Here is a 21,485-nt window from a genome sequence, read left to right on the forward strand (position 1 = left end):
ACTGTATGCATTGACCACAGCGTGAATGCAAATTAGTTCTCACTTATTTAGTCAATATCCAAGGAAAGAGTTGACTTGGTTGGTAGTCATCTCAATCCACAGATTTTACTAACAGACAGTACAGTTTCACGATATACGATCGGGTGAGAGAGGAGCTTGCTGTTTACCTGGCCAAGTCCTAGGTGAAATAAATAACAAAGACTGCTTGCCATCATTTAATAACCCCCTTTAGGGAAACATCACCTACAATCCTTCTGACTTCATCTATCACACTAAAAATGCATTGGCTAGTCTTTGTTTTGTGTGTTTAATACTTTGAAAAATCAGCTAAAACTCCATGTTTTGCACGCCTGTCATTGAATTTTGCGATATTGATGTTTGTTTTCTACAGCTGCACCAATCATTTCATAATGCTAGCGTGGATTTGATCATAGGTTATTCTGGATTACCGCGGTACGGATTATCTATATACATCCATAGGAGATTTTGGATCTAAACAATATGATCAGGAGCCCACATCGCTGTGACGGTTGTTCACAAAACTCACTTGAAGAAACTGAGCAGCCTTGAGTTTCTTCACTGATAATGAAAACTGCAGAGTCTGAAGAACAGAGTGTTTGTGCTGCTGAAATCGAGTTCCTCAAAGCCGAGCAGCACTGTCTCAACGTTTTCCTTGTTCCTCCGGAATGGAGAAGTTCAAACTGCTGCACACAAATACCTCAAGTGTCCAAATCTATTGTTCCTTTGCTCATGCGGACACCCGATAATCACAGAACATGGGTGTGGTTCACAACTTCTCTATTGGAGGTCTCGTTCCATTGGCTTTCTGTATGTATGATTCAACAAGGACCTGCTTTGAAAGTTTGCCATGTACAAGCGACATCCTTTGTTAGAGCCACCAGGATCTCTGCAGAGTCCAAACGAACATAACATAACTTAATAAGTAAATTCTGCTTTACGTGTTACTTTTTTTTTTTTAGAGAAAACTATGCCTTTGTGCATTTTGTGGAGAAAACTATAGCTACATGCATTGCATTTGGATCGCATTGAACACACTGCCTTCAGCGCCAGGCAGGTCTTGGAACTTACCAAGCAGTGTATGTCACCACCTGCCTTCACTTTATTACTAAGTAAAGCATGATGAAGTAGATACAGGATGATACAGATGTATTCCACCCTAGACCATCAAGAAAAAAAAGCAAAACAGAAGGGGAAAAAAATCATTTGTAGATCGGTTGACTTCTAGGTGTCACTTTTGAGATGTTTCGCAATTATTAATAGTTCAACTGGTTAATCCAGTAAACAAACTAGACCTTTGATTCGGAGGCTACAGATTTCCTCAAGAAAAAAGTTTTGCCAGTGCTTGTTCAATTAAAATATATATTTTTTTTACTCACACAGCACTGAGTAAATAAAACAATCAAATACAGCGGGGTGTAACCTCTTCTGTTGTTTTACAGTATAACGCATTTTACAGCTTGTAAAAAAGAAAATTCCAGATGGGTGTATGCTGGGTATTTCCAGACAAGTTAAATCAATGTAATTAGGATCAATTCACTATGAAATGCCAGTGATGTGTTTGTTATTGTAGATGTATTGCAGACAGACTGATTGGTTATAACTTACACAGTACTGCTTTGAAGATGGCAAAGCCTCTGTGTTTAAGTTGATCGGGAATCATAATTACAGTACACTGCAGTTTTGCTATGGGCTCAGCCACTGCATGCACAAATGATATGCCGTGCTCTACATTTCCAATCCAGTCCAGTAAGGCGCTTAACAAGCAGATCTTTATGGGGCAATATTACTGTCCTGCTGAACAACTAGAACCGCCTAATGCCCCAATTTTCATTTCATAAAAGGGGTGCTATATAGTGGTGGGCTACATTGAGGAAGAGGCATTGAAACTTAAGGGCTTCATCTTCCACCAAAGTTATTGAAGCAGTGTATAAGAAAACAGCAAATGGCAGTTACACACTGGTCAGAATTCAAGTACATCTTATCCCGTTTCCAGATGTCAAAACTTAGAAAACATTTTCAATGTTTAATAGCATATCCTACAGTGCAATCATGTTGATTATTCTGGTTTATGATAAGTACTTGCATTGTGTGTAGGATGTTACTGTATACAAGAAGTAATTTCACGATTTCATACAGTTTGAACAGCTTAGCTTTGCAGCACTCTCTCACCCAATCTGGGAGTGCTGCCCTACCCTACCCACAATTTATTGCAGAGAGTGATGCAGCAGGTGAAGGACTGGGTATGAATGACTATCCAATAGGACAAAATGTCATAAATGTGCTCACGACATACAGCAGGGAAAACTAATGCTCTAATTGTATGAAAGTGCAGCAGCAGTTCAAAATAACACAGAATATATGTCAGTTCTGTGGCGTGCAACATGCATAACAGGACGCATAAACACGCACACACACACACTATTTTAAAGATAAAATACTATACAACTCCCACACATTTATTTTCACCATTTATTTGAACACTTAAAATTGCACATTACCAGCTGAGGTTTCTGTGAAATAACAGAAATGTGAAAATGTTCACAGTAATCATTAATATTGTATTACAGCCACAGGAAGCTTGTCTTTAAACTTGACAGCATTGCACCAAGGTATAGATTTCAATAAAAAAAAATAAGGTCTCCCTTTTTCACATGCATTTCACTTTGAGGTACAGAAAACTAGCTGGTATCTAGCACACAGAGGCAGCATGTTGTTGTTTTTTGGCAAAGCACTGAAGCTAGTAAAGAGCCATAATAAGGTTTATCTAAAATAAGTTTATCTCATTTGTATCTTTATAGATTAACATAAAAATCGAATTTATTATTATTATTATTATTATTATTATTATTATTATTATTATTATTATTATTATTATTATTATTATTATTATCCTGAAAATTGTAAATTACAGATTTCCTTAGACACAAAATATGTATAAACTCTAAGGTGATTTTACTGAGAATTCCCAGGTACACAGCTTGTCGGTGCATCTTTCAGTTCCTTCATGGTTTACTGTAAAGTAAATGGGAAATGGTGCACAACTCTAATGATATTCTATGTTATCAAAGGGTTCTGGCCTCTTGGTTTTAATCTTCTCCACCGCAAAGAGTCAGCAAGGCCTTGCGATAGTCACCTGACGTATCGCCCTAGAAGAAAATAAGGAAGAAAACTGTTAAAGGCCAAGTTAAACACAGTTATAAATACCATCCTACTTTCTATACAGCAGTCAGCAAGCTGAGGGCTGTGCATACTGTTTTGTTTTTTTTTAAAACAGAGAGCACTCTTTATAATTTAACCAATATCAATCTGAATTGTCTACATTGACAAGGTACTTGGAATACAGGGAGTGCATGCAAACAAGCCCCTTAAAGGGCCAGCCTGTGAAAGGAAAGTCTCAAAACAGGAAACTGAACACTCTTCCCTACCATACATGGAGATACAAATAAAACCATCCAATCAGAAAAGAGGTTTCTGTTGGGGGAATTCCTGGACAGCTGTGCTACACTGGCCCACGTCACTGAACTACAGAGCAGCGCCTGGCCCAGTTCAGCAGCGTCCGAAGCAGCTCAAAATAGCGTCAGGGACAAACGAAATGCAAAATAAGAACAAGGGTCTGTGCCACATCCCACGGTGGCTCGGTGCTTCTATTAAAAGCAGAAGGCTGCTCACAATAACAGCCTATGCCTGCCAGCACATACTGTTTTTGAACTCATTTACTATAACATCAAGGTATGGCTGCTTTTGCAATGTAAACTCTAATACTAAACCCAGACAATTCGACAAACAGTTCCGCTAGTCTCCTGTTCTTCAGTGTCAAGCAGGCAAAGGTTTCAGCTCCTGCGTTTCCTAGGAATTAGGTTTATGGAAGATTTAGTCATTGATCTTTATCACATAGTTCTTCAGCACAGACAAGCAAACAAACAAAACCAACCCCAATCATGCTGAAAGAAAAAGCGTGCAATGGCTACTGTGTTTGCGGAATGGCGACAGAAAGGGCTATGTGAAGGATAGACACACTTATACTTTGGCACCATTGCTGATTCCCATTGTCCCACTGACCAGTGTTATGTGGTTGGTTACCATTTAACTCTCACTGTGGTGTATAAAAATCTAACTAATACAGAGCGCTTCGACCTTGATGCTCTCGTGCAGGGACACATCATGCAGCTCTTTGTATTCTCGTCGGATGTTGAACAGGTCGATCTCGCTCCGGGATACCATGATTCTGATGAGGGTGCGGTCGTCAGTGCCTAGTCCCTGAGGAGGAAGTTAAAAATGCACCTGTCAGGACGTTACGCCACACAGCGTTACATCCAAGGTTTGTCACATAAATAATCTCAGGCTACAGCCACTGCTGAAAACCCAGCGCTCTAATTCCAGCGAGCTAATTACCTTCATAGACTTGTAGAGTCGGTCAGCAAAGTAGGAAGGCTTGTTCTTAATGCTTCGGACTGAAAGGAAATCAGAAATGATGTATAAATAGCACCCGTGGTATTCGGAACAAGGCTGTTTGTGTGCAACAGATCTATTCTGTAGCTGTTCCTGTGTTAAAGCAGTTACCATGGAGTGAATGTCTCTTATTATTGTCATTGTACGTTAAAATGTAACTTTTGGTATTAAGAAGATGGGAAAGGAACTAAAATATATATATATATATATATATATATATATATATATATATATATATATATATATATATTTTAGTGGACTTATGTGTACTTCAATCAACTGATCACTCACTAATTATCATATCAGACAATACTATGTATATGCAGGGTAGAATGTATTTCAAGTCATTCTTTTTTACTAGGAATACATCCTTAAGAAATGAAAGTGATTGTAGCTAACACAGTAATTCAATACCTTCCTTTCGCTACAATCTCTTTAATAAGACCAGTGACGCAACTTCCACATACATAGTCATTCCAGTTCTAGAGAAGAGACAGATCTTGCTTATCAAGCCCTAGTGATAAGTCTGCAAGCACACCGCTCCGCTATCCAGAGCAGCCCTGCAGACAGGAACCCACCGATAGCAATGAGAGTTGTCTTTAGATCGCCTGATATCTGCTTCCTGATGACCTGCTCCACATCCTTGTTGGTGCAAGTTACAAACTCCTGGAACACTGAGAAGAAGCACACAATTGAAGCACTGAGTGTATATTTCTGAATACAGTGCAGTCGAAGAAGTTCACGCCATTATAGGGTTTGATAACTTAAATAGTCTGCAGTTTTAATTCCTTACCTTACCTGTTTAAGATCATTATTTGCCATCCTTTGCCATAAATATTCTAAATATTACACCAAAAAATATATGCTAAATTTGAGGAAGTGCAATGCATTTTGCTATTTATACTTTTTGTAACCTATGTCAGATGACAATCTTTTGTTCCCTCATAATTACACGCATTACATCGACCCAGGTAGGACTTTCAATAGACAGAGAATCTCAAGCTTGCCTAACATTTATTAAAAAATTCGAAGTAGTTATTCAAATTTGAATCTCTAAGCAAAACGGTGTGCTTTTAAAGATATACTGTTCTGCAGCTCACAACAGTGAGACCCTACAAAATTGCTTAAAGAGAGCTTGTGACGCAAGAGCCTGGGACACATACACACATACACACACTCCGATGAGCCGATAGTTCTGTGCAGGCCTGTACCTTTGCGAAGGTGAGGGTAGCTCCTGGTACACAGGATACTCAGGAACTTGGTTTCCATTGAAGTGGACTCATCGTTGACTGCATTGCCCAGTTCCTGAACAAAATACACAGAGTAATATAAAACCCAAATCAAAGGATAGACAAAAAAAATGAAAATCAGAACCACAGACTGAAAAAAGAAACATAAAAACAAGCCTTCCCATCTCCAGAGCTGAAATGATTTGAGATCAAACCACTGAGACGTGAAATACCGAAACACACAAACACACACAAGAAACGATATAGAGAAATGCTGGTGGCACTGATTCCCAGACGGTAGTTCTCATTAAATAGCTAGCTCCCCCTGCAAGCTGTTAAAGATTGAACATGATTTGTTAAAGACTATACTTACCAATGCTTCACTTACAATCTGACAGCACAATGACAAACAAGAGGCAAGCATTGGTGTTGCAAACAGCTTAGCAGGCTTTTATAAAAACAGCACACATAATCTAAAGCCTGGTTTTAAAACAGGCACTGCCTATAAAAGGACAACCGGGATGCTTGGAAGTTATCAGCACAATTTCAGCTTCTTCAGAAGAAATAAGGGATTGCGCAATACTGAGATACACAGCAGCCCAGCATTGTGATTAGGAGAACAACACTGAAATCTCTTTCGTGGAAAGGGTGCGTCCGACACATTCCCAGATTCCACTGGGTGCAGAAATACAAAGACCTAAGATAATAAAGCTGTGTTTCTGGGGGGAACGCAGAGTTTTATTTTGAAATGGCAATCAAATTGCCTGTGTAATTAAGGAGTGACAGGCTGCCCAGCTGTGATTACCTTGGCATCCTCCTGGACTCTTGCAAGATCAGCGGGCCCCTCCTCTCGACTACCCTGCAACGAGAAAACATGCAGTTCATGCCAACAGGGAAGCACAGCAGCAATAACCGTTTGCAGTTTCTTTTGGATGTGTTGTTACATTTAGAATAGTATAACTACCCCTGCTGGCCATTTAGGAAAAAAGCACAACACAGAAAGGTGTGAACCATTATGAAATGATTAAATAACTGAAGCCGGAGAAATGGCTTGTAAATGGCTTGTCAGAAGTGGGGTGAGGGAGGTACAGAAAGGTAAGGAAGGAGGGAGGGGTAAAAAGGGTGGTACATTTTACTGTAATGGATTTTAAGCCTCCCCACTTCACTGTCTATTAGGATTGTTCTCCTAACTGTGAAATGTTTGTGAATGAGCCGTTCAGGCACGCGTCTACCTGCACCAGTGAGACCAGCACACTGCAGAAATGACCCGAGGTGTCTGAGATGATGGAGTCCTCCAGGCTCTTGTGGTAGGCTGGGCAGTGGGGCAGGGCAAGGAGAAGGGAAGCAAAAACAATTAGGCAGACAGTAATATTGTCGAGTGTGCTGTGCAATGGCCCCCCCTGCTGGCCTACTGTGAGATGTCGACAGAAAATGTGCTCAATTCATGAAAACCTATAAATGGGTTCTATTTTTTTTTCTTTTTTTTTTTTTTTTTTTTTACAGTGTTCTGGTTAAAATTGTAACTGTTTACTCTGGCTTTAATTATACATATACCATATGACAACATATAATGGGATCCTGTTTTGTTATACGCTTTACAAATAGAATGTCCTTCACTATTCATTTTAACATATTGCATATCTCTTTGATACACTTAAACAAATACAAATGTACACAATGGATTCTGGTTATTGGTGAATAAAGCATCTTTGATTTATGATAGCTACACAACATTTGTAAAGGGTGCAACAAAATAGGATACGATTCCACTCCATCCCTCCATCCAAAGAGAAAGTATAGGGAAGCATAGTAAAGCACATAGAGGTATGGTAAAGCATATACAAAAAAAACATGGTAATTGCATAGTATAACCTTGGGAAAAGCATGGTAAAAGTGCATAGATACCATGCACAATACTGCTTTAAACGTTTCTAAGGGATCTCCCTGTGTACAGTCTTTCCTACCCTCCTTGTAAGCCTTGTTCATAGCCAGGATCTCCTGGTTGCTCCTCGTAGTTAAAATCTCAATCAAGGCCTTCTCATCTGTGCCAGCGCCCTGCAACACAGGACAACCAGATTTAAACAAAGGGTGACAGGAAAACACACCTGGACCATGGGGACCCTGGAAGCATTGACGTGTGAGGGGATGATGGAGGGAAGTTACAGCATAGAGCTGAGAGCCCATCACAGGTACAGTCTGAAATCTGATTCCATTTCACATGGAAGACGGTGGAATGAGATAAGAAACCACTACTAGTGTTTTCGGCACTCTGTTCACTTGTTTCTCCTAGGGTAGGTCTCTGGCTGTTACTCAAGGCAGCTAGAACAATGCTGTAATCAATGCCCTGACTAGCACTGCTTCTTGATCTGCACACTGTTTTTTTTTTTTTTTTTTTTTTATGTCAAAGCATCTTGCTCTCACCTCCATGGCTTTCCTCATCATTTTGGCATCGAACTGAGCCGGAGTCATCATCAGCCCCAGGATCAGCCTGCATATACTTCCCGACAGTTCGGATTTAAGGTCAGCCATCAAGTTCTGGAACCTTTGTTTACAATATATATATATATATATATATATATATATATATATAAGCTATATATATATATATATATATATTAAATGCTGGGCATCACCTGCAGCATTTTATAATGCTACCTACCCTGCCCAAAAGGGATTTGTATTTCTGTAGAATCTCCTGTCTCTGTGCGTTGCTCCTGTGGGTGACTATGTCTATAATGGTGTCTTCGTCAGTGCCTGAAACAACAAGGAGAGTCCTTGCTCAGCAGACCGATAATAAGACCTGACGCCTCTCAGGTGTTTCCGGGTAAAAGGAAACTGACCGAATCCCTTCATGGCTTTCCGCAGGGCCTGAGCGTCGCTGTCTGGGTTGAAGTTTGCAGCCGGCTGAACCGTTCCCCTGAACTGTAGTGAAAGCAACAACGTAGACACTTGGGTTAAACGTGGGCAGGATAACAAGAGAACAAAGCAGGGAGTTGTGAGCCAGCTCAGGGTGTGACAAAGCCAAGGGGATGCAGAGAGCAGGTTCAGCTTCAAGACTTGCTTTATTTAGCTGTGCTTACCGGGGATATTAAATGAGGGTTTCCTGTATATGTAGGTACATTGAATGTCTTAATGTATGTCAATACAGTTAGTAGTTCTTCAATGCTTCCTTAGGGAGTTGTTACTTTGTGTTGTAGCACAAAACTAGATTATTCAAAAGGATTATTCCAGGCAGTACACTCTGATTGTACTTGCTTATTAGGGGTAGTGGGGCACTCAGAATTATAACAGGCAGCCATAGCACCTCCAATGCCTTCCTCCAGTCTATGTCTATACAGCAGGCTTGTATGAAATTTAGATACTCAAGGCCTGTTTTGAGTCATGAGTGGGTTTTAAAGGGGAGGATACAGAGCAAATCCCCACCAAGCCAAAAGGCACCCTGCCATCTTAAAAGAAGACTCACAATAAGTCTGATTCTGAACTCAAACACAAGACCATTGAGGCACTTCAGGGAAGAAGGGAGTTAGGGAAGAAAAGAAACCACACTGCAGTGTTTAGCCAGCTAAAAACAAAACAAAACAGGCAGAGCTCAGCACGCTGTGTTAATGAAGTTAAAGGGAGCTCAGTGCAAGCCAGCAAGCAGTGATAGGTCACAGCAACTTCTGCTGGGGCTAGAGAGAGCAAACCTCCACACGGGTCATGGAGCTAACTTCCCACATCTTGTAGGCTAGCTGCGCTGCTTCAGGGAAGAACTCGCCGGCAAGGCTGAAACAAAGTGTGCAAACAGACAATACCTCTGAACAGGGCTAGATCCCACCACCGATCAAAATGACAGCATTTTCTTATACCGCAAGGTCACAAACCCACCAGCTACGAACTGCAGTAACAACATGAGCAAATGCTTGAGAAATACTCAGAGTGGCATGATCAACCAAATTCACAGTCAGGCTCAAATGTTTAATGTTGGCATTTTAAAATATGTGGCTGGCTGAAACACAATCTGGGAATATTAGTAGTTGTAAAGTGTGTTGCTGAAGCTGTAGATTCCATTGCGTGGCTGGTCTCCCTAACAATAGGGTCATTGAGAGTGGCACTGGGGGTACAGGGGAGTAAAAGAAACGTACTCATCATCTCCTCCGCAGAGTTTCAGCAAACACTTCTTGTACTCGCCAGAGGTGTCGTCCTGGAAGCAAACACACAAGCACACGGTATTGTTATATTATACTGGACTCTTTGAACTGCGTTATTTTTCTTTTATTGATGGCAATTTATGAGGGCATGTGCAGTAGTGTACCACTTCAAACAGTATAAAGTGATGCCTGGAGCAGGTACTGCATATAAAGCATTTTTCCCACCATGGTAACCTTTGTTAGCATTGTGATGTGAAGTTTACACCTCGTAGTTGTAGTGTGATATTTCTCTTGTTTAGCCTTATTTGGCTTCAATGTGACTCTAAACTGACTACCAATCCTCACCTTAATATTAAAACTAGGGAAGGTAGGGATCAGGGTTATAGGGTTACTTACCTTGATCATGTTATAAAGGGATTTCTCATAACTCAACCTGAAGAACTCTCGGATATCAAGCATGTCGATTTCCGCGCGGGAGACCATGATGCGGATCAGGGTGTTATCAGCAGTGCCCAGGCCCTGGAGTTAAGAGCAAGTGAAGATGATACCCATTATATTCAAGCATGAAGAACAACATGCAGAAACTAGCGGGGTGCTTATTCAAGGTGCCTGCGTCTTTAACTTACATTGGGAAAACAAAACTACATCGGATCTCTGTTTACTGGCTGGAAACAGAAAGTGACTTTTACTACAAGGTTTGCTTATAACATTGCACTCCTAACCAACTTGAAGCAAGTGCAAAGGCAGCAGCACAAAGACTTTGCACAATTTTCAACATCTGATTACATTTCCATTAAAATCTCACCTTCATTGCTTTGAAGAGCCGCTTTGCAAAATACATGGGAACGCTCCTGATGCACTGCACTGCAACACAGAGCAAGGAAATGGGTTCAAGCACTGCAATACATTCAAACACTGTCCATGCCTGACATTCCTTAGGATTGCATCACAAGAGTAAGCCAAAGCACTCTCACCCACTGCCAGCATCAGCTTCTCGAAGTCCCCTGACAGCTCCCCCCTGATGCTGTCCTCTATTTCCTTATTTGCAATCTTTTGGTACTCATCAAATACTGGAAAACAAATCACAAAAAAAAAGGTTGTTGCAAAACTTAAAGAATTCATAGACTGCATTCAAGGACATCTGCAGAATGTATAGTGTTATTTTGTTCAGCGTGAAACTGTTGCATGATGTTATAGATTCTGTCCTGTCCCCTGTCTGTGAGATAAGATGAGCTTTAGACCCACATATGCAGAGGAGCCCGGCTCTTTGTGGTTAAGATGCTCGCTTGCGGTGCGCGGGGTCGGCGGTTCCCTCCCAGCCTCTGCCCCGTTACAAGAGGAAACCTCCCCATTCAACCTCGTATTCTGTTGTATCAATGAGGCCATTTGCAGTACATGCTTGCTTGTAACATTTGGACAGGTAAGACTCAAATGTCAGGGGATTGTATTCCATTACCAGAATACAAGAAAGCCTGTGTGTGTGGTTTCAATGCGAGCTATGAGTATGTGATGAGGCACATACCCAGCTGGAGGTGAGTGACACTCCTGTTTCCCAGGATAGTTATGAACTTGGCCTCATCTGTGCCCCACTGCATCTCACCAGCATTGAACAGGTCCTGTGAGGGACAGTGAGATGATATTGAATAAGAGGAGGAGGAGAACCATCACATTTCCCATGCACAAAACATTAGAAAAAGGGACAGGTAATCTAAGATTTAAAATGGCACGTTTTCTGAAACATCAGCTTTATAAGAAAGTTCAGACTGAGACGTGAGACTCAGACCTGGGCATCCTGCTCCACGAGTTCTTCACTCACAACGTCATCCTCCTCACGTGTGCCCTGTGGAAGGATCCCACAGTTAGTGCAGCACGTAGCATCAGACCGCAGGTAAAGTACAGCACAGGGCATTTGTCAAACAGACACCCTCTGGAACAGGCTCTGGAGTCATACGGAGAAACATCACATACCTGAAGTAAAACCACTAACATCTTCTTGAAATGGCCGGAGGTGTCTGACACAATATCTGCCTCCAGGTCTCTACCATATGCTGTGAGCGAGAGAAATAATACATAAAAGACTTGGCAATAGCAATAGATAATTACACTTTTAAGCCATTTTGAATGAGGCATTTGTTCTTAGTTAAAAATGCTTCTGCAAAGGAACTCAATATGGTCTCAGTCTTGACAGTCACTATTATCCCAGACAGCGTTGGTAGTAAAGTGATAATGCTGTACTTTCATTATCTCTGTGATTGTGGGACGATTGCTCATTAAAATATTCGTCATGAAGATGGGATGATTATCTATTCAGGAATATCTAGATATTTATTGAGCAAGGAATCAGACTCCCAGGTGCTCCGCATTCATTGATCACAATACTTGTTGGAGGTTAGTGCAATATATATATATATATATATATATATATATATATATATATATATATATATATATATATATATATATATATATATATACACATACACACATACAGTCAGGTAATCAAGTTTCTTACCATCTTTATATGCATTCACCAGGTTATGAATCTGCTTGTTGTTCCTGGAAGCCAGGATTTCAATTAGACACTGCTCATCTGTCCCGATACCCTGGGAAAGAAGACAATCCATTGCAAGTCATTTATTCATGAATGGCTTTTCAAGTCTTTAATTCAGCAGTGGGCAGGAAGTGACTCATGCTGCTACAGGACATAAATGAACCAGGCAACATCAAGTGTTCTCATTACAAATCAATCAGACAAGAACATGGATTACATTTATGACACACTATAATACTCAGTTGGCAGCCTGTGCAATGCATGTACCCATACTGATTTTAAAGAGTCTTGTCTGTCTGTTCAGCACTAGACTCACCTTGATGGCATCTTTGATTTCTTTGGCGTCGTGATAGGCAGTCGGTCTCATCAGTCCGACGATCAGGCGCTCAAACTTTCCAGTCAGTTCGTACTTCAGGTCTCCAATCAGATCCTAGAGAATGGGTGTTAAAGGGACTGAGAATCAGAAGAGGTTGAAGATTTAATTTTTGTTGTAGAGCTCTTATTATCTCTTAGAAATCGAAGAAACATATAGAGCTATATATTATATATCTATGTATATAATATATATATTATATATATATATATATATATATATATATATATATATATATATATATATATATAGTGGCTTGCGAAAGTATTGACCCCCCTTGGCATTTTTCCTATTTTGTTGCCTTACAACCTGGAATTAAAATAGATTTTTATTTGGATTTCATGTAATGGACATACACAAAATAGTCCAAATTGGTGAAGTGAAATGAAAAAAATAACTTGTTTAAAAAAATTCTAAAAAATAAATAACGGAAAAGTGGTGCGTGCATATGTATTCACCCCCTTTGCTATTAAGCCTCTAAATAAGATCTGGTGCAACCAATTACCTTCAGAAGTCACATAATTAGTTAAATAAAGTCCACCTGTGTGCAATCTAAGTGTCACATGATCTGTCACATGATCTCAGTATATATACACCTGTTCTGAAAGGCCCCAGAGTCTGCAACACCACTAAGCAAGGGGCACCACCAAGCAAGCGGCACCATGAAGACCAAGGAGCTCTCCAAACAGGTCAGGGACAAAGTTGTGGAGAAGTACAGATCAGGGTTGGGTTATAAAAAAATATACGAAACTTTGAACATCCCACGGAGCACCATTAAAGCCATTATTAAAAAATGGAAAGAATATGGCACCACAACAAACCTGGCAAGAGAGGGCCGCCCACCAAAACTCATGGACCAGGCAAGGAGGGCATTAATCAGAGAGGCAACAAAGAGACCAAAGATAACCCTGAAGGAGCTGCAAAGCTCCACAGCGGAGATTGGAGTATCTGTCCATAGGACCACTTTAAGCCATACACTCCACAGAGCTGGGCTTTACGGAAGAGTGGCCAGAAAAAAGCCATTGCTTAAAGAAAAAAATAAGCAAACACGTTTGGTGTTCGCCAAAAGGCATGTGGGAGACTCCCCAAACATATGGAAGAAGGTACTCTGGTCAGATGAGACTAAAATTGAGCTTTTTGGCCATCAAGGAAAACGCTATGTCTGGCGCAAACCCAACACCTCTCATCACCCCGAGAACACCATCCCCACAGTGAAGCATGGTGGTGGCAGCATCATGCTGTGGGGATGTTTTTCATCGGCAGGGACTGGGAAACTGGTCAGAATTGAAGGAATGATGGATGGCACTAAATACAGGGAAATTCTTGAGGGAAACCTGTTTCAGTCTTCCAGAGATTTGAGACTGGGACGGAGGTTCACCTTCCAGCAGGACAATGACCCTAAGCATACTGCTAAAGCAACACTCGAGTGGTTTAAGGGGAAACATTTAAATGTCTTGGAATGGCCTAGTCAAAGCCCAGACCTCAATCCAATTGAGAATCTGTGGTATGACTTAAAGATTGCTGTACACCAGCGGAACCCATCCAACTTGAAGGAGCTGGAGCAGTTTTGCAAAAATCCCAGTGGCTAGATGTGCCAAGCTTATAGATACATACCCCAAGAGACTTGCAGCTGTAATTGCTGCAAAAGGTGGCTCTACAAAGTATTGACTTTGGGGGGGTGAATACTTATGCACGCTCAAGTTTTCTGTTTTTTTGTCTTATTTCTTGTTTGTTTCACAATAAAAAATATTTTGCATCTTCAAAGTGGTAGGCATGTTGTGTAAATCAAATGATACAAACCCCCAAAAAATCTATTTTAATTCCAGGTTGTAAGGCAACAAAATAGGAAAAATGCCAAGGGGGGTCAATACTTTCGCAAGCCACTGTATATATATATATATATACTTACTATATATATATAATATATATATAATATATAAGCTGTAATTCTGCCTTATATTTGTTTCCTTATTCCCTACCTTCCCATACTGGGATTTGTACGCTGCACAGATCTCCTGTCTCTGAGCATTGCTTCTGGAGGTGATGAGCTCTAGAATGGTATCCTTGTCACTGCCTGCAGTGAAACACAGGGCATCTCTGAAAGCTATTCCATAGTTATTCACAGTGATCATTGTGGTGCTGTGGTATTAAAGCCCAACATGGAACCTCTACTATCACATTCAGGTGTCCACTATGGATTCCTGTGGTAAGGTCTTATTATACTCTTAGAAAAGTTGACAGCAGTAAAAAGTGGTAAAAGCATATCAAAGTGTAGTAAAAGCATAGTGATGGCATGGTAAAGCAGAAGCAAGCATGGACAATGATTGGGAACAATATATGAATAGTATAGACAAGGGAAAGCATAGTTAAATACTAAATTACTGTGCAGCTAAACCATAATAAGCATTTAAAAGGGTAAAGCCAGGTGAAGTTACTCTACAGTGTCATAGGCAGTGCCATGCAGATGACCTGTTAAAACTCACATTGCATCCGGGCCGCGCTCCGTTTACAACTGAACAGAGCTGGGTTTTCAAAGCAGAACTAGCAATATACTAACATTTATCACAAACTAAACCCAAGACATTTTCACTCAAGTGTACCTGAATATCTGTGCCCAGCTCAGTTACAGAAGAAGCACCAACACTCAACTACTCAAATTCCAGAGTCCTGTCTGCAGGGTTATTGCAATGCTACAGCACTGTACTCACCTAATCCCTTCATGGCATTGTACAGAGCCTCTGCATCACTGGAAGGGTTGAAGTCTGGGAAGTCCACCACTGTCCCTCTGTACTTGGAACCCTGTGCAGATACACAGTTAATATGATCATGATCAACAGAGGTATGGATTTCCACTGATTTATCAAGAATGCCACAAAATGGACTGTTCACATTCCATACCAGACTTTAATTGCTAATATTTTTGGATCATGCCAGTGAAATTACAAACGATTTGGGCTTTCGTTTGTTCCAGAATAATTTTAATGAATATTTATGAAAGTAACTGACTAGCATTTGATTGATGTTTTATTGAACTCTGTAAGTGATCCTGTGCTAACTCTCTAAAGAGAGTAAAACATTGGTATGTTTATGGTCTGTTTTTGGTTAGACCTCCCAACGTGCACACAATAAAGCACCTGCAAAAAGCATGCACCCATTGCAAGTGGCTGGCTCCTGGGTCCCCCCTATGATTCCTGATTCCCTTCTCCCCCAGCAGCCAGCCCTGCATGTGGAAGGAAACCATGTGACAGCTGTCACCTGTTATGCTGGAAGGCTGCTGGTTTATTCAGCAGCTCCCTTGTGTCTGTGTGTCTGTGTGTGTGTGTGTGTGTGTCGGGGGGGGGGGTGTCCTGTTACTCACAGCTGCTCTAGGATTCTATAGGGTTCATTTAAACATCACAAGCCCCCTTCATCAGGACGGCATGTGGCCCAGCTTCAGGTTGCACATCAGTACGGAGTCTAAACACAGCAGTTATCCATTATGCATTGTATCTGAATTTATCAACAGCATCAGTGGAAAATGGCAGCTTTAGGGTTAAGGGGGTTTGGTTTCAAGGTGCTCCGGTCAAGAGGGTACATTCCCGGGAAAACAATGAAAGCACATGACAGGGGTCATTCTGTGTGAGCTAAACAAGAGGTCCAGTATGAGCAGCCTACACAGAGCATACTGTCCACAGTAATCCAGTAATCTAGACCCATCTCCTCTAGAAGAAGTAGAGAATCTCATGTATGTATCTTCTTTTGCCACTCACAGCTTGTACTCTCTCTCTCTCTCTCTCTCTCTCTCTCTCTCTCTCTCTCTCTCTCTCTCTGTAGAGCCTGCCTGCTGCCCTCTCCCACACAGACTGTCAAAAGAAACACATCAATCTCCAGAGCTGAGTCAGTGCTGCAGCCACGCCCCCATTGACTTCCTCTGAGACCACTTTGCCTTTCATTAGAAGGCTTTAAAACGCAGACTATTGCAGAGCTGACACCAAAATGCAAAGGTTTTGCTTCTCATGTGTGTGTATATATATATATATATATATATATATATATATATATATATATATATATATATATATATATTATAGTATAATAGTCATACAAACCGGACAACCCAAATGGGGACACCTGTTATGACTGCTACAGACTATAAATAAAGATGTACAGTACAGCCAGTCACTGTTTAATAAGTTAATAAGAGGATAAGAGTAAAATGAAAAATGAAAACTAATCCTGGCGTAGGAGACATGCGGGAGAATAGCTACAATGATGTACAATGTTTGGACTGTCAGAGCCTGTTCACATCCACCTTACATTATACAGGTTTCATGAGAAGCACATTCACGCAGTCTGTCATTAATGTAATTGCTGATTATCTTGGAAGGCAAAATCTTTGTTCTACCAATGCAGACATTCTTTGCCAATCTGATGGCCCCCCACCACACCCCAACACATAAAGACATCTCCAAAACCACACTCCAACACATAAAGACATCTCCAAAACCACAGTCCAACACAAAAAGACATCTCCAAAACCACACCCCAACACATAAAGACATCTCCAAAACCACACTCCAACACAAAAAGACATCTCCAAAACCACACTCCAACACAAAAAGACATCTCCAAAACCACACCCCAACACATAAAGACATCTCCAAAACCACACTCCAACACAAAAAGACATCTCCAAAACCACACCCCAACACATAAAGACATCTCCAAAACCACACTCCAACACAAAAAGACATCTCCAAAACCACACTCCAACACAAAAAGACATCTCCAAAACCACACCCCAACACATAAAGACATCTCCAAAACCACACTCCAACACAAAAAGACATCTCCAAAACCACACCCCAACACATAAAGACATCTCCAAAACCACACTCCAACACAAAAAGACATCTCCAAAACCACAGTCCAACACAAAAAGACATCTCCAAAACCACACTCCAACACAAAAAGACATCTCCAAAACCACAGTCCAACACAAAAAGACATCTCCAAAACCACACCCCAACACAAAAAGACATCTCCAAAACCACACTCCAACACAAAAAGACATCTCCAAAACCACACTCCAACACAAAAAGACATCTCCAAAACCACACCCCAACACAAAAAGACATCTCCAAAACAAAACACTTTCTTACCTTTCCTTTACCTGCCATGGCGTCTGGTCGATTAATTCAGTCAAACAGGAATTCTGCAAGTTTGAAAATGTTTCATTAAAACTTCTGAAATGGAAATGATTTGAATATGTAATCTATTGATCGGCTGTGTGCAAGCTTTCTGTTTGCTCAGCTCTTTGCTCTACTGCAGTGGCTACAGAGGTCTGTACTGCAACATAAACTAGACAGCTTCTGCTGTGTAAATTTAGAAAACAGAGATGGATGCAAGAAAGGGACTTACAGTATACTTACTTACAGTATGTTTCTGGTATACATTCTCAATAGTATCTATACTGTTCACTGGCACTTTAGAAATGAAAAGGTGACATGTTCCCATTGTAAACAAGTGTAGCCTGAAACATCACAGTCAGGAATCATGAGAAATATCCTTCATTTGAGAATGATACTAAAGCAAGCCTTCATCATCATCATCATCATCATCATCATCATCATCATCATCATCATCATCATCATCATCATCATCGTCGTCATCATCATCATAATAATGTTTGTATTGTTTCAATTAATCAACAACATCTTTTCAATTCAGTCAGCCAAACATACTAACATTAAAAGTGTAAATACTTGGAAAATGTGAATAGCAAGCATGCAATTTGAAGGCAAAGTTCTTGCATAATTTCATCATTTAAAAATAAATAAATAAATAAAAGTGAATGCAGTGTTTAGGGTTTTCCTTATGCAGCCTGTTCCTCCCAGAAAGGAAGTTGCTGGAAAATCTGGTTGTGGCTCATTGCCCAGTCCAGATCCAATAACAAAAAATAATGTTTTTATTAAATGTAAAATAACAGTTCATACAACTGTACTTTTAACATACAGCACTGAACAACACAATGCAGTTTTCTACAAACACAATCAATTTGGAGAAGAATAAATACAATAGCCAAATTGTCAATTCATGACAAGTTTACAGTGCGTTGGTTGCTTGCCAAATTTTCCTTTCCACTTGAAGCTGCTAGAGCAGTTTCAGGCCTTTTTTGAATACAAAAGGTGACTTGCTCAATATTCCCAAGCTTAGCCTTTAAAAAACAAAGACAGACTTTATGCTAGGCAATTACATTTTATGACCTAAACCAAGACAAATATAAATCTAAAATCCCCCCCCTAACATTTTGCAGGCTGCTTGACATTGTGTTTTATAATTTAAAATGTTTTTTTTTGTTGTTTTTTGTTTTTTTTTCCCACTTCCCACTCTAAAATAAAAGGACAGTATTTTTAAAGCGTTTACAGGACAGTTAAAACGCCTGTTGATTTTTTTTTTTTTTTTTACAAAACTAGAACCCAACGACTAAGGGATATAATTCAACTTTTCTTAAGGAAGCTCTCTCTCAATGTTCCTCATTTTGTAAAAATAACATGATTGTTTCTCTTTTCATCCAATAGAAGTTAATTAAAGCAGGGAGGAAACTCTTTGGAAATATGATCAAGTGTTAACATGGTTGAAATGGATATATAATGGCCTAATGTTTATTTAATATAAATATATTTAAAAAATAAATAAAAACTGAAGAAAATTACCAATGGGTAACTGGCATAACTGATGTCTGTCACAAACAAATAGGTGTATTTTGAACTGTACAGTCCGGTTTGTCATTCATTTAGTCTAAACTCACTGGGGTGGCCATTCTAAAGACCCTGATGTTTTGTGTAAATGCAACGTTTCAGTATCAATGATGATATACAGGTGTGTGTTTTTATATGTATTTATTTTATTTACTATGAAGGTTAATGAGGTAAAGATGAAGACTACAATGTATTTCATGGTTTTAACCACGCCCTATAGAGTAGCAGACCACAGAATGGTTGGCTAATGTTGGCTGATTTCGTTTTAATCAGCTTAGTTCTTTAAAATGGAGTTGCAAAATTTAGATAATCTGCAAAGAAATACAATTTAAAAATCATCTAAAGAATGTTCTTAACTTTGCACGTTTCATCATATTCTATTTATATATTTTGTAATTGAGTTTATATTTTGCAACTAAAATGATCCATATGCTGCCTTTGTCAAAATAACGGAACACCGATTTGAACAGTGTTGGTACAGTGCTATTGAGGCAGGGTTTAACTGCTGCCGGAGAGTGCATGCTTTCATTTATAATAATGCTTGGCAGCAACGCGGCACACACGACAAAAGGAACACATCAATGACTAGTTTAAAAAAATAAATAAATAAATAAATAAACATTGCGTGGATTTTCTATCTCTATTCCCAACTAATTCATAGAAAACGAATTCATATTTGAAACTATATATGTGACTACACTAATCAAATATTGACAGCTGCATTGTTCTTTATCAACCAGTGTAGGTAAAATGATTGACAGGTGATCATGATTTTCAACCTGCTTTTCGTTGTTTGCATCTTGTCAGCCAGGCTGTTCCAAAACACCCGTCACCTTACAAGCACTGCGATTGCTTAGCCGCTTTTTACTCGGGTTATAGGAATAAGAGTTACAGAAGAATACAAAAACGTTACAGGTACTTTTGTAACTCGCTTTTTTTCTAATCTTGTACCACATGCTTCTGCAGCAATGCAGCTGAGCTTTAAGGCATCCTTAGGCTGTAAGAAATGTCATGTGTACTTACATGTTAGAAAGCGTTCCTTCGCTTGCTCTACAAAGCGATACTTCAGCAGTACTTACCACACAGCCGCTGCCCAGAAGATTGGAACTGGCAAGACCCCGCAGAGCAGCTCCTCAGCTGTTCCCTTTTTGGTACGGCATGACGTAACGAGTCAGGCTTGTAGCAGTCGCTCGCAGCAGTGTGGCCTTTGATGCCAGCAAAACGCAGACACACCAAGTTGGGTTGGACTCGTGTTACAGGGAGGGGTTTTGCACAGGACAAATTGATGCCCTGCTCTCGTTTGCTCAATGAGTAAGGACAGTTAGGAACAGCAGCCAAGCCACACCCAAGCACATATGATTTCCCGGCAACAAACTTATTGTCTGTACAGCTCTAGGAAGAATCTATGTTTTCTGTGTATTTTATTACACATACTACAGTGTACCAAATATTTCTTTTATATGTATGGTGCACTATGAATTTACAATATTAGCTACAGTGTAAATCTTTCATTAAATAACTGCAGTTTACCGTTTACGTGTTTGTAGCTCTTTACCAGGCTGTATAGTAGTAAATGGTAATTATATGCTTGTTTATATACAATTTCAATCACATGAATTACAGGTACTTATTATAAAATGTTTCCATAAACTGCAAAGGATCATGTGGGGGTTGGGCAATCCCAGCCTGCCTGCAGGAACTGGACCATGATGCTCCTCTGCCTCCAGCCTGGTGCTCGATAATTCTGTTCTATTTCTGTCCACTCTGACAGCCGCTTCCAGTAACCTGCTCTCCAATGTGAGAGACAGAGAGAGTGAGAGAGAGAGAGAGAGAGAGAGAGAGAGAGAGAGAGAGAGAGAGAGAGAGAGAGAGAGAGCGAGAGCGAGAGAGAGAGAGGGAGAAAGGGAATGAGTGAGGGATCCTCCTGCAGGCAGGAATCTTTTTCCTCTCACAGAGAGATCATTTTATATTGGGTTCATGTGGGGATGGGCC

General features: G+C 40.2%; 1 protein-coding gene across 4 annotated transcripts; it reads right to left on the reverse strand.

Moving 5' to 3' along the window:
- Positions 1 to 2,476: 2,476 nt before the first annotated feature.
- Positions 2,477 to 20,910, reverse strand: LOC121297545 (annexin A6-like). 4 transcript variants are annotated; one of them, XM_041223899.1, is made up of 25 exons: positions 20,573 to 20,874; positions 17,895 to 17,947; positions 15,462 to 15,552; positions 14,733 to 14,827; positions 12,697 to 12,810; positions 12,342 to 12,432; positions 11,798 to 11,877; positions 11,613 to 11,669; positions 11,352 to 11,445; positions 10,804 to 10,899; positions 10,635 to 10,693; positions 10,226 to 10,348; positions 9,824 to 9,882; positions 9,386 to 9,464; positions 8,540 to 8,621; positions 8,359 to 8,453; positions 8,121 to 8,234; positions 7,664 to 7,754; positions 6,932 to 7,011; positions 6,505 to 6,558; positions 5,682 to 5,775; positions 5,049 to 5,144; positions 4,414 to 4,472; positions 4,156 to 4,278; positions 2,477 to 3,167 (listed from the first exon to the last, which is right to left on the reverse strand). In XM_041223899.1, the coding sequence occupies exons 2-25, from the start codon at positions 17,910 to 17,912 to the stop codon at positions 3,108 to 3,110; spliced, it is 2,004 nt and encodes a 667-aa protein (XP_041079833.1). In that variant the 5' UTR covers positions 17,913 to 17,947; positions 20,573 to 20,874; the 3' UTR covers positions 2,477 to 3,107. The 4 variants fall into 4 exon arrangements, with proteins under 4 accessions (XP_041079833.1, XP_041079834.1, XP_041079835.1 ...); XM_041223900.1 differs by having other exon boundaries at positions 20,517 to 20,593; XM_041223901.1 differs by lacking the exon at positions 20,573 to 20,874 and adding an exon at positions 16,112 to 16,209 and having other exon boundaries at positions 17,895 to 17,911.
- Positions 20,911 to 21,485: the final 575 nt, after the last annotated feature.

This window comes from Polyodon spathula, chromosome 22 (genome assembly GCF_017654505.1).
Source record: "Polyodon spathula isolate WHYD16114869_AA chromosome 22, ASM1765450v1, whole genome shotgun sequence".
Lineage (NCBI taxonomy): Eukaryota > Metazoa > Chordata > Actinopteri > Acipenseriformes > Polyodontidae > Polyodon > Polyodon spathula.

Excerpts from the sequence above, each read along its gene's own strand:
- LOC121297545 (XM_041223899.1), bottom strand. Across the intron at positions 8,235-8,358 it reads ACAAATCCCTTTTGGGCAGG|AACTTGATGGCTGACCTTAA; the intron begins GTAGGTAGCATT and ends CAAAGGTTCCAG. Across the intron at positions 4,279-4,413 it reads GACTCTACAAGTCTATGAAG|GGACTAGGCACTGACGACCG; the intron begins GTAATTAGCTCG and ends CTTCCTCCTCAG.